General features: G+C 43.0%; 1 protein-coding gene across 1 annotated transcript; it reads left to right on the top strand.

The window, feature by feature from the left end:
* Positions 1 to 4,179: 4,179 nt before the first annotated feature.
* Positions 4,180 to 11,227, top strand: LOC310878645 (uncharacterized protein; the record flags this gene model as incomplete). The annotated part of the gene is given in 5 exon segments (XM_083793007.1): positions 4,180 to 5,244; positions 6,678 to 6,802; positions 7,445 to 9,028; positions 9,030 to 9,047; positions 10,794 to 11,227. Coding segments are annotated over 5 exon segments (3,027 nt in total). The 3' UTR covers positions 11,029 to 11,227.
* Between the last annotated feature and the right edge of the window lie 4,387 nt (positions 11,228 to 15,614).

Below are 15,614 nucleotides of genomic sequence, written 5' to 3'. Positions count from 1 at the left end.
GGCTGATATACTGGGGCTGATACTGGGGCTGATACTGGGGCTGATACTGGGGCTGGGCTGGGCTGGGCTAGGCTTCGCTGCTCGACTCCTCATTGCTAGAGAGCGTGTTTCTGCTGCAGTGGCACTTGAAAGGACTCCAACCAACCCTTCTGCAGTGTGTTGGACGCCAGAACTGAATTTAAACAACACTGTTCACTTATCCCCCCCCATCCCCCCTCCTCCTTCATAACACACACACACTCAACCGAGGGCAGACAAAAGCACCTTGAGGTTCCTGAACAAACAGCTTGCTGTACCCGGGCCGTCGGGTGATTTACACATCTACAAGCCTGCAGGAGGCAGGCGGGCATCTACGGAGAGATGCCACTGGAACGCTGGTCGAGGACATTGGAAAATCAGCTAGCAAGGATATTGGAGCTGCAGCTGTTAGACATAAAGCACACACACTCACACGCATGCACGTCTGTCTCTGTTTCACTTATCTGTCTGTCTTTCCCTATGTATCTGCATCGATCCTTCTCTCTCAGGAGTAATCTAAAATTGGCCATGCAGGCCCATGCTTGATGCATTAGCAGTTTCTAACCGCTGTTGTGGGAAAACAATGAGGGAGATAACCAAATAGAGATCGGTGACTAATGACATAATGTCTAAGTCTGTCTCAGAAAGCGGAAAAACTTACTCTTGTGCTTGAGGCATTAAATATAGGCTTTCAATGGTGACTGGTGCCTCAGAATAAAATATTGCAATTGATATTGATTCATATTTTGCAGTAGCCTACCAAAGAATGTACAAAGTGAAAGTACTAGAGAGCATTTGGCAGCTAACAGTTGACAATTAACACAATTAACACAATAAATGACAGGGAATACGATTATACGATCCACAACAAAGACAATACAACATATTTATCTTTACTTAACTCTGGAACTCTTTGCCCACAAGAGATGATTGGGAAAGTTTTTAACAGAGGACTCACATTTAGATTCAAATCAAAACAATAGCACTCACATGAATAGATTTAGGCTGTTTTATAATTGTTCTTACCATGTTGTCTCTGTAGCTTATGTGATATATCCTTTGGACAAGTGTATTACATTAGCATTTGTGTTAATTCTCAGCAATCCATCTGGTCTGTCCAATGCGACTGTGATGTCAAATAAACATAAATCAATAAAACAAATCAAAGGCACATTTAGTATTCATTCAGTCGCTGTATATAGAGCAAAATCTGGAACGATGGACGATGTATAGGAGTCCTGTGAGGGTCGATTTCTGTTCAGTTTTACTGTGTATAGGCACAGGATTAAATAATGGTTATGTTATGTTAAACATACTGTATGTATACATATACCAGAAAACCACTACTCAGCCCTTCTGTCGCATTACCTTCAACAAGTGTGGGCAATAGGTTTGCACTGACCTGTGTGACCTGGGATTATAGCGAAGCAGCAGTACTGATGGAAGATCAATAGGACCGTCTGTGTGAGGCCTTTAGCCAAGCACACAGCAAAATGCTCAGTTCATTCAACCCCATAGCGTACAAATGGAACCAAATGGGCCCGAACGGGTCAATTTTGGTTCCATTTGTCCACTCCCTGGTTACATTACGGCTGAGCACTGTGTTATGTGGACTGGCAGCCCACACTGCACCTTCAATCATCAAGGGAAACAAGTAAAGGGATGGATGACACATCAACCCTGGAATCCCATGTGGCATGTCGCACAAGACACAACGTCACACCAGATGGCTCCTCGATGCTGATGTTTCTTGTTACATTCTCGCCTTGCTTCTTGCATTATGACGGCATTACTCGTAACTGTATGAAGCCACTCCTATTACGTTAGCACTGATATTAAAACATATATCTTCATGAAAGATTCTCATGCATTTTTCTTGATTGTGTGTCATTGATGGGGCAAATCGTCTTCACCCTGAAGACGATTTAGGGCCTATACATTTTCTTTGGACCACGTTGGCTATTTAAAGTAGTGTAAGCGAAGGGAAAACAATTACTTCTGCTTCTCATTTGCATTTATCAGAGACACAGCTGTATGCATTACACAGGGATTCTACTAGGCACACTTGGCTGTGTTTTTAGGAGATCTTTATTCATTGAAATGGAAGAAAGAAGAAAGATTTTCCAAACGCAGCCTGTCTGTCTGAAACTTGAAAAATCAATGAATTTATGCAGATTTATTTTGCAAAACTAAACTAACTAACTAACTAACTAACTAACTTCTAACTAACTAACTAACTAACAAACAAACAAACAAACAAACAAACAAATAAATAAATAGTGTAATTACAAGCACCATGCAGGCTTTCAAAGTAGTAAAACAGCAGTGAAGGAATCTCAATACAATATAAGATTCTGCATTATGATGGATGAATTCACTATATAGCCAGCTTTCTTATGATGCAAACATCTCCCTATATATAATTGTATTCTATAGGCCTATATCATGCACAGTGGGAGAGCTCATGTTTATCCATTTCCAATTCCCCAGCCCATTGTAGGTGTGTGTGTGTGTGTGTGTGTGTGTGTGTGTGTGTGTGTGTGTGTGTGTGTGTGTGTGTGTGTGTGTGTGTGTGTGTGTGTGTGTGTGTGTGTGTGTGTGTGTGTGTGTGTGTGTGTGTGTGACGTGTGTGTGTGTGTGTGTGTGTGTGTGTGTGTGTGTGTGTGTGTGTGTGTGTGTGTGTGTGTGTGTGTGTGCGTGCACTGCTCTCTGACTATAGGCTGTCTGTTGTGAGAGTTCACAGAAATCCAAAATGTTAGTCCTTTATAACGTTGCATCATTGAGCCTCTTTCTGACTGTGAGGCTCTACTCTGCGATGACAGGATTACATGCCCGTATACCAGAGAGAGAGAGAGAGAGAGAGAGAGAGAGAGAGAGAGAGAGAGAGAGAGAGAGAGAGAGAGAGAGAGAGAGACACTGGTGGGTCACTCGGGGTAAATGTCATCGATTGCATTCATTACAAGACGCGGTGTCAGCAGATTGCCTGTAAATAGCAAACAAGAAGACCCTTCACCCATGCTGTGTAGGCCTACATTATTAAGACGTGATCGGAAACCTGTAAATAAATAAATACAGCACAACTATATTTGATTTATTTGATGTATATAAACAATACCCAATTTACTAATTTAGCCTATAAAGCTATCCCAATCTGCAGCATAATGGAGTTCCATGGTCGCTGTCCGTGGTGCTAGTTGACTAACAGCGGCGGTGTGACAGGAGCTATCCGCGGTGCTGAAATGGTTCAATGAAGTGTGCATGCATTATGGATTTTTGCGTTCTGCGTCTTGTTGGGGAGGGGCATGGAATGGAATGGTGCTTTGGAATATATAGGCCAACAACAAGCAAGGGTTAATAAATTCAGGGAAAATGAAATCAATTGAAATGGCCAATTCTGAGTTCTTTCACATTTAAAGCTTACATCTTCCAGATGACAACTGTAGCTGTATATATAAATTGTCATAGTTGTTGACGTGGCTGTAACGAACACACACACACACACACACACACACACACACACACACACACACACACACACACACACACACACACACACACACACACACACACACACACACACACACACGTGACACGTGTATATGTAACATACTTGGAAATTAAAGTTATCTAAACTCAGATTAGACATATAGCCTAGCTATTTCTTAAAGCTACACTTTCACTGCAGCCAAAACTGCAGTCAAACTTAGTAGCCTTCTGTAAGCCGTGGAAACATGCTGTAATGAAAATTAGGCTACAATTTTAATTTAATTATTTATTCCTGGCTGTCCTCCTCTCAGACATAAGGCACCCACGTGGCCGCTCCATCCCACGTGGTGTGGGTCGAGCGAGACCCCGTGGACCAGTGACGGACCAGCCCGGGGGGATGCTCCCTCCCCTCCGCTCCGATCAATGGGCCAGCAGCAGCAAAACCGCCTCAGCTCTGCCTTGTTAGCGACAGAGCGTCGGATATATAAAGACCGGCGGTGGTGCTTCAGTCGACGTGAGAGCCATACACCTGCACACTCATACACACAGACTCACACACACACTCACACACAGTCCCACACACACGCTCTCACCAGCCACACGCCTCCCACAACAGTCATCCCCCACTTTTAGTTTGCACCCGCACCTCCCTTACACAGTAGGCCTACTGACCGGATGAGTTACCCGGTCGACACGACGACAGGGAGTCCATTTAGAAGAACCATGGATAGTAGAACAAGTTACGGCTACGGCCGCTCCAGTGGCGGCACCCCGTCCAGCGGCTTTCGGTCCCAGTCATGGTCCAGACCAAGCCCCGGCGGCTCCACGATGACCACCTCTTACAAGAGGAGCGTCAACGCCATGCCCGTGTCCCGAGCCTATGGCTCCCAGGTGCACGGCTCCGCCGACAGCGTTGACTACAGCCACCTGAACGGAGATTACAACAAGCGCGGCTCCAACGAGAAGGAGCAACTCCAGGGGCTCAACGACCGCTTCGCCGGCTACATCGACAAGGTGCACTACCTGGAGCAGCAGAACCGGCAGATCGAGGAAGAGATCCAGGCGCTGCGGCAGAAACAGGTGTCCCGCTCCCAGCTGGGCGACCTGTACGACGGCGAGCTGCAGGAGCTGCGCGCCGTGCTGGAGCAGATCCACCACGACAAGGCACAGATCCAGCTCGACACGGAGCACATCGAGGAGGACATCCAGCGGCTCCGCGACCGCTTCGACGAGGAAGCCCGCATCCGCGAGGAGGCGGAGGCCATCGTCCGCTGCCTGAGGAAGGACATCGGCGACTCGGAGCTGGTCAAGTCCGAGATGGAGAAGAAGGTGCAGTCGCTGCAGGACGAGATCGCCTTCATCCGCGGCAACCACGAGGAGGAGGTGAGCGAGCTGCTGGCGCAGATCGAGGAGTCGCAGGTGACCGTGGAGAGGAAGGACTTCCAGAAGACCGACATCACCGAGGCGCTGCGGGAGATCCGCTCCGAGCTGGAGGGCCACTCCGTGCAGAACCTGCAGCAGGTGGAGAACTGGTTCATGTGCCGCTACGCCAAGGTGACCGAGGCGGCCGAGCAGAACAAGGACGCCATCAAGTCCGCCCGCGACGAGATCTCCGACTACCGCCGCCAGCTGCAGTCCAAGACCGTGGAGCTGGAGTCTGTGCGCGGCACACGCGAGTCTCTGGAGAGGCAGCTCAACGACATCGAGGACAGACACAACGGCGACCTGTCCAGCTTGCAGGTAATTAGTAAAATATAAATCATGTATTTTATTTCATTATTATTTTTAGTTATTATTATTTTGTCTGTCGCACACACGAGAGAATAAACGTTCGTTTGAATATACTATCTGGTGGATATTATTAAAGTTTTTTTTAAATTATTATTATTATTATTATTATTATTATTTGTATTATTATTATTATTATTTATTTTTGTAAAACACAACATGAGCAAAATCACAATACAACTTAAACCTGTTACCTATATATGATAACACATCAAAGCGTAATGTAATTTCCAATGTGGTCCTGCATTCCAAGTTTGCACTGCAGCCTTAATTATTATGTTATAATTATATATTATATATTATATATATATATTATATATTGTTAATTGTTACCAGTCAATACTATATACTATAGCCTATTGTTTCAGATTTAAATGATGATCATCCTCATTTATTCGACAGAAAAGAAAACAACAACTGAGCTTATTATGTGGATATTTTAACGTCATCATATTCACAGCAGGCCAGTCTGTCTGCGTTGTTTAAAACTATTTCTGCTGCGTAATGCTGTACCCGCAGTACTGCGACCGCAACCGTGGCCAAATGGTGACACCTTCTGGCCTGGTGTGGTATAGGAAGTACAGGAGTGGGACAGTGGGTTAAATGAGGACGCACTGCAGCAATCTCTCTCTCTCTCTCTCTCTCTCTCTCTCTCTCTCTCTCTCTCTCTCTCTCTCTCTCTCTCTCCCCCCTCTCTCGCCGAGTCAGAGATGCAGGTCGATGCATCCATTAGCGGTGTCCTTGCATCACACCAACTGATGCCTTTTGAAGAAGTGCAGAGACTGCCCTTGAAACGACAGCATCCATCCTCTAGTCTAGAATACTGAGTGGCATCAGAATTTCATCACAGAAAGGCAAAAATGCTGCAGTGGAGCTCACAACGTTGAACTTGGGAACAAATATTATAGCGTTGGTTAGGTTGACTTTTTTTCATTTTCAGTGTGTTTAAATGAAAACAAAATTGTTTCAGTTTATTATTATTATTAGAATAAATGCAACTAAGACGTTGAAAACGTCTTTATTGTGTTACAATTCACTGATACATAATACATACATTTACTAAAGTACTGTACTTAAGTAGGCCTACAATTTTGAGGTACATTTGCTTTACTTGAGTATTTCCATTTTTCATATTTCTATCTACTCCATTGCATCTCGGAGCCAAATATTCTATTTGTTTATGACACTACAATTATTTGATTTAGATTATCAATCCAAAACATGCAATAACAACTTTATGCACTATATTTTATACTTCGGATATTCAAAAATAGCTGATCTTCAAGCTGATCTATACGAGCTTTTGGATTAGCTATTGTCGTTTGATATAGAAGTGATTTTAAAGGTCTTGAATGTACTCAAGAGTAGGGTGTGTGTGTCTTCAGGAGACCATCCATCAGCTGGACAATGAGCTGAAGAGCACCAAGTGGGAGATGGCACGTCACCTGCGTGAGTACCAGGACCTGCTCAATGTCAAGATGGCCCTGGACATCGAGATCGCTGCATACAGGTGCATACTTTTACTTCTACTCTACTACATCTCAGAGGCAAATATTGTAGGCCTACTTTTACTCCAACTTTAGTTACTAGTTACTTTGTAGATTTTGTTTATTATTAGAAAACATACATTAACTACTTAAGCCCTATACATTTCGGCCATTTGAAAATAGCCGATCTACAAGCTAGATATCATATCTTGTAGATCTGCCATTTTCAAAAGATTACTGTATTATACATGTGAAAACTTTAAATGGGACATTCTGTATAATTAGTACTTTTACTTTTGGTACTTACATACATTTTGAAGCCAATACTTTTGTACTTTTACTCAAGTAAATGTTGCATTCCAGACTTTCACTTGTAACAGAGTGTTTCTATTGCCGTATAGATACTTTTACTTATTTTCAACCACTGTGCAGCACCAACTTTTACAACATATTCCTTAGATCTGATAAATTACCTAGTAGACATTCATGTTAGAAATGCTAATAGCACTTCAGAGCAAAACAAGTTTGGTAAAAGGTTGGTTAAGCAACCTTTTACAAAACTTGTACTAAATATATGTTAAGGAAACAAAAAGAAAGACAAATTAAAAATGTATCAAAAAAACAACTAACATGATTATGTTTTCACATTGATTGGCCGCCCACAGGAAACTTCTGGAGGGAGAAGAGACACACTTCAACACTTTCCCTTATCGCCAGGCCGTCACATCCAAGTCTAAGTCTTCTAAATCTGACGCTCCCAAGTTGAAGGTGCAGCACAAGTTTGTGGAGGAGATCATTGAGGAGACCAGCGTTCACGAGGATGAAATGGACGAAGCCCTGGCAGAGATCGCACAAGAGCTGTCCGCCAAGCTAGGAGCTGCACCAGATGGCGAGGATGAGGGAGAACAAGAGGAAGAAGATGAAGGCGGAGAGGGAGATGACGCAGAGGCCGAGGCCGAGGAGGGAGACGACGGCGAAGGTGAGGAGGTAGAGGAGGAAGCCGTGACTGCCGCCGAAGCCAAAGTTAGCGCTAGCGCACCCACCGAGGAGGAAGAGGGAGATGACGGAAAGGGTGATGAGGAAGAAGAGGGAGAAGGTGGAGAGGAGGGAGAGAAAGGTGAAGAGGGCGACGCCGAGGGAGAGGATGAGGGAGAAAAGGGGGACGATGCAGAGGGAGAGGAAGAGGGGGAGGAGGAAGAGGAGGAGGAAGTTGAGGAGACCGTCTTGTGCTCCAAAGCCCCAGAGTCAAAGGCCTCTCCTGACAAAGAGAAGGCTGGAGACAAGGAGGGCAGCGGAGGAGAAGAAGAGACAGTGGAAGGTGAGGGGGCTGAAGAGGAGGCTGGTGACGCTAAGGACAAAGACGTAAGTAGTGACAAAGGATCCAAAAGCGGAGATGAGAAGGAGGATGAGGGAAAAGAGGAAACGGAACAGGACAAGATGGTAGAAGGTGAAAAAGATGAGAAGGAGGAAAAGGATGAGAAAGCAGAGGACAAGGACAAGGCAGCTGTGACCAAGACAGATGCTCCCAAAACAGATGCACCCAAGGGTGAAGCTGCTAAACCTGAGGCCAAGAAGGAAGAGGAGGCCAAGGCGGCGGAAAAACCCGATTCTCTAAAGCCTGAATCTCCCAAGCCTTCATCCCCTAAGTCTGAGTCACCAAAGGCTGGCTCTCCTAAGTCTGAAAAGCCCACTTCCCTAAAAACCGAATCTCCAAAAGCTGGCTCTCCTAAGCCTTCATCCCCTAAGTCAGAGTCTCCCAAGCCTTCATCCCCTAAGTCTGAATCTCGCAAGCCTTCATCCCCTAAGTCTGAGTCACCAAAGGCTGGCTCTCCTAAGTCTGAAAAGCCCACTTCCCTAAAAGCTGAATCTCCAAAAGCAGGCTCTCCTAAGTCTGAAAAGCCCACTTCCCTAAAAGCCGAATCTCCAAAAGTTGGCTCTCCTAAGCCTGCATCCCCTAAGTCTGCATCTCCCAAGCCTTCATCCCCTAAGTCTGAGTCACCAAAGGCTGGCTCTCCTAAGTCTGAAAAGCCCACTTCCCTAAAAGTTGAATCTCCAAAAGCAGAATCCACAAAAGCTGAGTCCCCAAAGAGCGAGACCGCCAAGCCCGAAGCCCCCAAGACAGAGGATCCTAAGGCTGCTGAGGAGAAAGCAGAAAAGAAGAGTGATTCAGAGGAGAAAAAGGTGGAGAAAAAAGATGTTGCCATGAATGGAGAGGTAGAGAAGACCGACGACATGGGCAAGAAAGAAGAGGAAACCAAAGAGGATGATGTAGTCATTAACACTAGGAAGTCTGAGCAGCCGTTCTGACCGAATTTGAGATTTCAACGTTTATTTTCTTAGCCCATGGAGTCCAGAGAAAGTTCCCCTTGCATGACTTTGTCTAAATATTCGATTGAAATCATCTCTGTTTTTTTTTCCATTTGAAACGTTTTGTAAATATGATTTTAGGCATATATCTCTTACTCAGTCTGACTATAATCGGCCCAATCGACCGCTCTCCCCCTTTATCCCCCGCTCGTCTTTTGTTTGCGCTGCTTGATAATGGTGTTAATGGTGATTCCCCGACATTTCCTTTTCACTTGATATCGTTTCGTAGAGAGCGCCTACACAACCGATGTATATACCAAATGAAAGCCCCAATTCCATAGTTTACATGGTATTTTGAATCTTTTTAAATGAGCAAAAAATGAGCGAGTTATGATTGAAAGAAAGTGGAGAAAAAAAAAGAACACAAACAGAAGGCATTCTTGTTGTTGTTGTTCAATCCTGCATTCCATGTCCAACGAATTAAATCATATACGTTTGGCTGATTAATTAACTTGGAATTTGTTTATTATTTTGATAAGATAATAGGAATATGAATACAATGATTATTATCATTGTTATTATTATTATTATTGAATGCTCGGTTACGACCCGACATTTACTTTCCATGAAGCGAGAACGCTTGCCGATGCGCGATACAAAATAAAGTGTTTGAAATAATTCCAACCAGATAGACCTCCCGAACCGCTAAATGTTTTGTCAGTCAAAAGAACAGTTCTTTCTGCAAGCGACGTGGAACATATGTAGGCCTGCTGCTGTGGATTAATTTGTTCTGGCATATAGGCTCAATATCGCCAGCTCTTTGTCAGTCAAAACTTTCCTTTTTCTCTCTCTCTCCCTCTCAGGAAAGCATGTAAATGTCTATTTAGTCTGCAAGGCTTACATCCGGTCGTGTACCTGTCTGTATGCGCCGATTTCCATACACAATACATACACGATCCGTATCCTCTCCTCACCGGATGTTGAATTCACAGTGCTAACGGCCGACAAATGCGATGTTTTTTATTAATTAAACTGATATAACAACATAACGTGGCTAATAATTGTTTATTTGGAATGTACTTTGGCTGGTAATTTAGGTAGATATAACGCGACTCACTTGTATAAGTAATTTACCGCGGACAGGCCGCATTTAATGCAATACATTGGCTTTAGTAATGTTGTTAGCTTATAATATTAGCAACTGTAAGCTAACGGCTGGAGGACTACGGACAATCCGGTCAATACCATCATTACACTTAAACATTAATACAATTATGTCATGTTTACATGCCTAGTCAAGCAGTCTGTACATCGCGTGGGGTCACATGTATTAATTACATCGATAACACACAAGAAAAGACAAGTGATCTTTGCTCTTTTGGAAGAAAAAAAAAAGGACAACAAAAGGCAGCAACGCGACACTCTTCCATGGCTATGTTGCAATATAGTAACGGGCAACGGCAAAATATATATTTTTCACATGTATTATTAGTTTTATACATTTTAGGAGTGAAAACATGTGTTAAGAAACATATTATGATTTAATTCGTTGGAAATGGGATGCAGGCTTGAACATGAACAATGTCTTCTCCAGCTGGAGAGGGACGATCAGTGGGGGAGAGAGTGGCCAATCAAATCGCACCAAAAACACGGTCGTCCTGACCGTGAGCCGACTGAGTAGTAGTGACATTTTTTCAGACTTCGTAGTGTTAATGGGGTCGACGAGAGCCCCTGCAAGGAAGACAGCCACAAGGTTGTAATCACCAAGACAGTGGAGACCATCACCACTGGAGAAGACGGCTCCCAGCAAGTCACCAAATCTGTCACCGTTACCGAGACAACGCAGGAGGCAGAGGAGACAGTGATGGAGAAGACGGTCGCCACCAAGAAAACTGAGAAGCTCTCCACCCAATCCATCACGCAGGTGACGCAGGCTGAGTGAGCATGCTCCCATCAGCTGTGAGCCTATAGAGGAGAATGGACGGGGCTGCCAGAGTAGAGGACACACCAACAAGCAATCAACCCACAACTAACATAACGATACAGCTAGAGCGATGATAACCACTCTCAACCATACAAAACAACGCATAGAAAGAAAACCAAAACGATGCAAATGAAAAATCCTGAAAAATATCCAAAAATGCATGTCGAGTGAAAGCTTTTCAACAAGCTTTGCAGCAGAGATGGTGGAGAGTGAGCGAGTGTGACATTTTCTTTCTTTCTGCAGTTCACAGGGAGATTATGGATGAGTGTATGGGGTGGGGGGATGTGTGGTGGCAACTGCATGCTAGCTCAGGGGAGGAGAGACCCTTCCTCTCTAATCTGTATGTGTGTGTATGGAAGGGATACACTGTGTGCACAGAGTAAATGTATAATAGAAATATATAAGACATGGGTGGATGGGAGAGCGAGAGATTGCTGGAGATGTATGAGGTATTTTGAGTTAGAGAATATGGACTCATGGCCACTTGGTCTACTGAAGAAGCCTTAAGCAAGATTTATACTTGGTTGCGTGCCAGTATCGTGCAGCAAAAAGTAGCCGATCTATAAGACCACAAGACACCGCACTGTGATGTATCGTGGGCTTGTAAATCTGCCATTTTCGGTGTGCGACGCCGCCGTGCAATCAAGTATGAATCGAGCGTTACCTGATATGTGAGATAACTGAGCCAAAAGTGAATCTTATAACAAATACACAACGTACAGTGAAGAAAGAGAAAGGCAACGGTATGATGAACTCATGATACATAATACATTCAGTACCTGAAGCAATTAAAAGCTTAATGAACCCGAAGAAACTCCTAGCCTTAAACATGCTTTTTATCAGTGTCTGTTATGTTTACCCGATGAGTGCAATAGAAAATAAATCTGTAAATGCGCACATACATTCTTGTATGCCTAGGATGGACTTGAATTTAAATACTGAACTTGAAATGAGGTGCTACTGTTTGCAATCCCATGCCTTTATCATCATGAGCGATTTCCCAGCAGCATTTGCTCAATAAATGTCATAATGAAGTTAAAGGTTATGGTCTTGTGTCGTTTCTATTATTATTATTATACAAATTAATTAAGATTTTGTTGGACATGTAATTGTGAGAGACAAATATATCTGCTTTCTCAAATATAAAAGAATTTGACTATCCAGTTGGTTCATGTTTCAGACAGTATCATATCACAAACATTTGCCTGTCTAGCTGTTGAAAAGGCTAAAATGAGTTACACATTTAATCTTATCTCATGATATTCCTATAACTGTTTTGACACAGATCTGTGAAAATAAGTAGATTCTTTATTCATGCTATTTGATTAAAACGTATAAAACGTATTTATTTGACATTCAGCCCTTAGTAATAGTTTGGAAACAAACGGTACAGACTTAAAAGAAGGGGTATTAGTGTGTGGCAGGCATATAATCATAATTGAAATGCCAATTGGAACCATCTCATGAGTCATGATAAGTCATGTCAATTCACATTTATCACTGCCAAGCCGCGTTCTTACTTTTCTCTCTCTATGGTTAGATTTATTAGTTAATCAGAGATGCCTTAAAGTATTTTTTAAGCAACTTCAAAGATTACCATATACCCAATAATATACTTTGTACAGTATGTCAACGATCAAAAATAACTGATCTACTCACTTCTGTTATTGCCGAATGTAATGTAATGCAATGTTTTTCCACACATTCACATATGACAGTGGTTCTCAACATGTGGGTCAGGCCCCCCATGGCAGTCGCCACATGATTTTGAGGTGGTCCCCAGATGACAGTAAAGTGACAATTAATGGAAAGACCATTACTGCATCAAAAGTAATCAACAAACTATAAGAACGTTGGCCAAATTGTCAAATAATATAAGAAAGAGGCAAAAATTGTCATTTCGAAAACCACAGGACATGATATTAAATATCCAAAGGGCCTATAGGGACTCTGCCAGACAGGGGCGTCCTACTCCCTGAGCCAGGCTTACACAGTTACACTTGACTGCATACCTACGAATCTACGATCTAATAGTTGATCTCTAAGCTCTGATCTACAGAGCTTATCGATCAACTATTTTCACAATGCCTGTGCTTGTCAGGTGCTTGTCAGGGTGGGTGGTCCTCAGTTCAAATATATGATCATTTTGGGGGGTTGCTGACTAAAAATGTTGAGAAGCACTGACATTATTGTAATGTGACAATAACGATTGATTCTGGTTTTATGACGTGTCCAGATTCAGGAACCAGGACGTATGGGTTCACGTGGTTAAAAATTATTTGATATCTTGGAACAGTTTTGTCAGCTCTTGTCAAATGGTGTACCACTAAGATGTTCTAATCAAAGCAGCAGATTATTAAAAATAGATCCTGCTCAGCTATCCCAAAAAATTAACTAAACTTAATAACTTGTATCTGTCTGTGAACTGCTGATGTAAGAACTTTTATAATTTCATCAGTTAATGACTTAATATGGTATAATATGTTTTGTGCCATAAATCATTTTTGACACATCCAATAAATGGATAATTAAAAGAGAAATGCGATTCCAATCCCCAGCCATGTAGGCCTATCATTCCTTTTTATATTGTGCTGTGACAAGCACAAAATGTGTGTGTGTGTGTGTGTGTGTGTGTGTGTGTGTGTGTGTGTGTGTGTGTGTGTGTGTGTGTGTGCGCGTGCGTGCGTGTGTGCGCGCGCATGCTTATAGAACTGGAATAACTGGTTTGTAAAGTTGTAGTAATGCTCCCTAGCTGTGAAAAGCTTCCAATGTCATGTTCCATACCATCATTACCCAAAGCAGCTGGGGGGGAGGGTGGTGGGGGGGAGAGACTAACTCACACTTCCAAATTTTGCACCGCAGTTTGAATTGATTGATTGATTGATTGATTGAATACTTAATTAGTCAGAAATGTAAACAGCGCATGGTACAGTTAAGGCATTAGAGTAAAAGGATAACACTTAAAAGTCCTGGTGACTTTGTTTCCATTGTGATCCTAATATGTATGCAATTCATCAATAGCATAACAAACTAGATAAAGTGCCCCTCGTGGCACAGGTCTCCACCAGGGCAGGTGAGGTTGTGGCCTGGTGGCGCTATAATAGACAATGTGAAAAGTGTGCCATTTCTTCTCATGCCTTGGATGGCAATTGGATGATTTGAGGCATTTTGTTCCAAAAATGTGTTTTGCAAAAATCCACCTGTTGGTGGCGCTATAACAGGCCAATGTGAAAAGGGTGGGATATATTCCTCTGCCTAGTAGAAAAGTCTGTGAAAGATTTCACGTGAATTGCATGCTGCAATCTGGAGGAGTAATATAAAAAATGTGTTTTAGAAAAGTCGGGCCTCCTGGTGGCGCTATAACAGGCCGTTCTGGAAAAGTGTGTGTGCAAAATTTGGCATCGACCGGGTTAACGGTGCCGGAGATTAGCTGGTAACAGACGGACAGACGCACACACAATCCTGCAAACTTTGAAAGCCAATGTTAGCCAAATAGGATGGAATATGAAATATCGGACAGATCCGTCTTGAACACATGACTACAGACGCATGACGTTACTGTGTAACGATTTGCGGGATTTTTGAACAGAATCTGGAGGAGTAATATAAAAAAATGTGTTTTACAAAAGTCGGCCTCCTGGTGGCATCGTTGGCATCCAGGGAGTGTGTGTGCACAATTTGGCATTGACCGGGTTAACGTGCCGGAGATTAGCTGTTAACAGACGGACGGACACACTCACACACTCACACACGGACGGAGTGCAAAACATACTCTCTCCCCATGCCATCGGCTTGGTGGAGACAAATAACAAAAATACATGTCATCAACAAATACAATCACTATTATGTACAAAAGAGATGGGAACATTATATTTGAATCCTCCTCTTGTGGTCTCCTGATTTTTCAGGCCAATTTAGAAAGAAACCAGTGTTACACATACACATCCTTGGATGGATGGTGTCAGGGCATTCCACATTTTGGGCAGAGAGTGGTAGAATGAGAATTGAATGAGATTGTTCTGGGTGGTACTGTACCAGATCATGCAGGTTACTCCCTCTAGTGTTGCTGAGAATTACTTAGTGAGGTATGAGGTCATTGAGGGAATTGTCCCTTTGACTAATTTAAATAATACCAGTCCCAATACCAGTTGATATTTGCTTAATCCTGTCTTCAGCCTTGAGCCATCCCAATCTAGCTAAATTAGATGGAATTAGGTGGATCATCATGGGCTTGTGTGTGTGTGTGTGTGTGTGTGTGTGTGCGCGAGTGTGTGTGTGTGTTAAATTATGTATGATCTATTTTTTTAGTACTGAAAAATTAAATACCGTATATCAATTATTGTAATGAATAACAGGTGTCATGTCAGGAGCTCAAACGATATCGAATGATTTATCCCTTTGTGGAAACATTATTGTTACAGTATACAGTATGTTGGCGTGGTTCTTACAGTAGATCTGAAAGTGTGTATTCATTAAACTTCACTCCATTTGAAAAGGTGGCATAAATAATATATTCTGAGCAAAATATTCTGACATGGTTGGAT

Source organism: Protomyctophum parallelum (assembly GCF_964188405.1).
Source record: "Protomyctophum parallelum genome assembly, chromosome: 21".
Taxonomy (NCBI): Eukaryota; Metazoa; Chordata; class Actinopteri; order Myctophiformes; family Myctophidae; genus Protomyctophum; species Protomyctophum parallelum.
The sequence above is the reverse complement of the archived record's forward strand: the minus strand, read 5'-3'. Positions and strand labels throughout refer to the sequence as shown.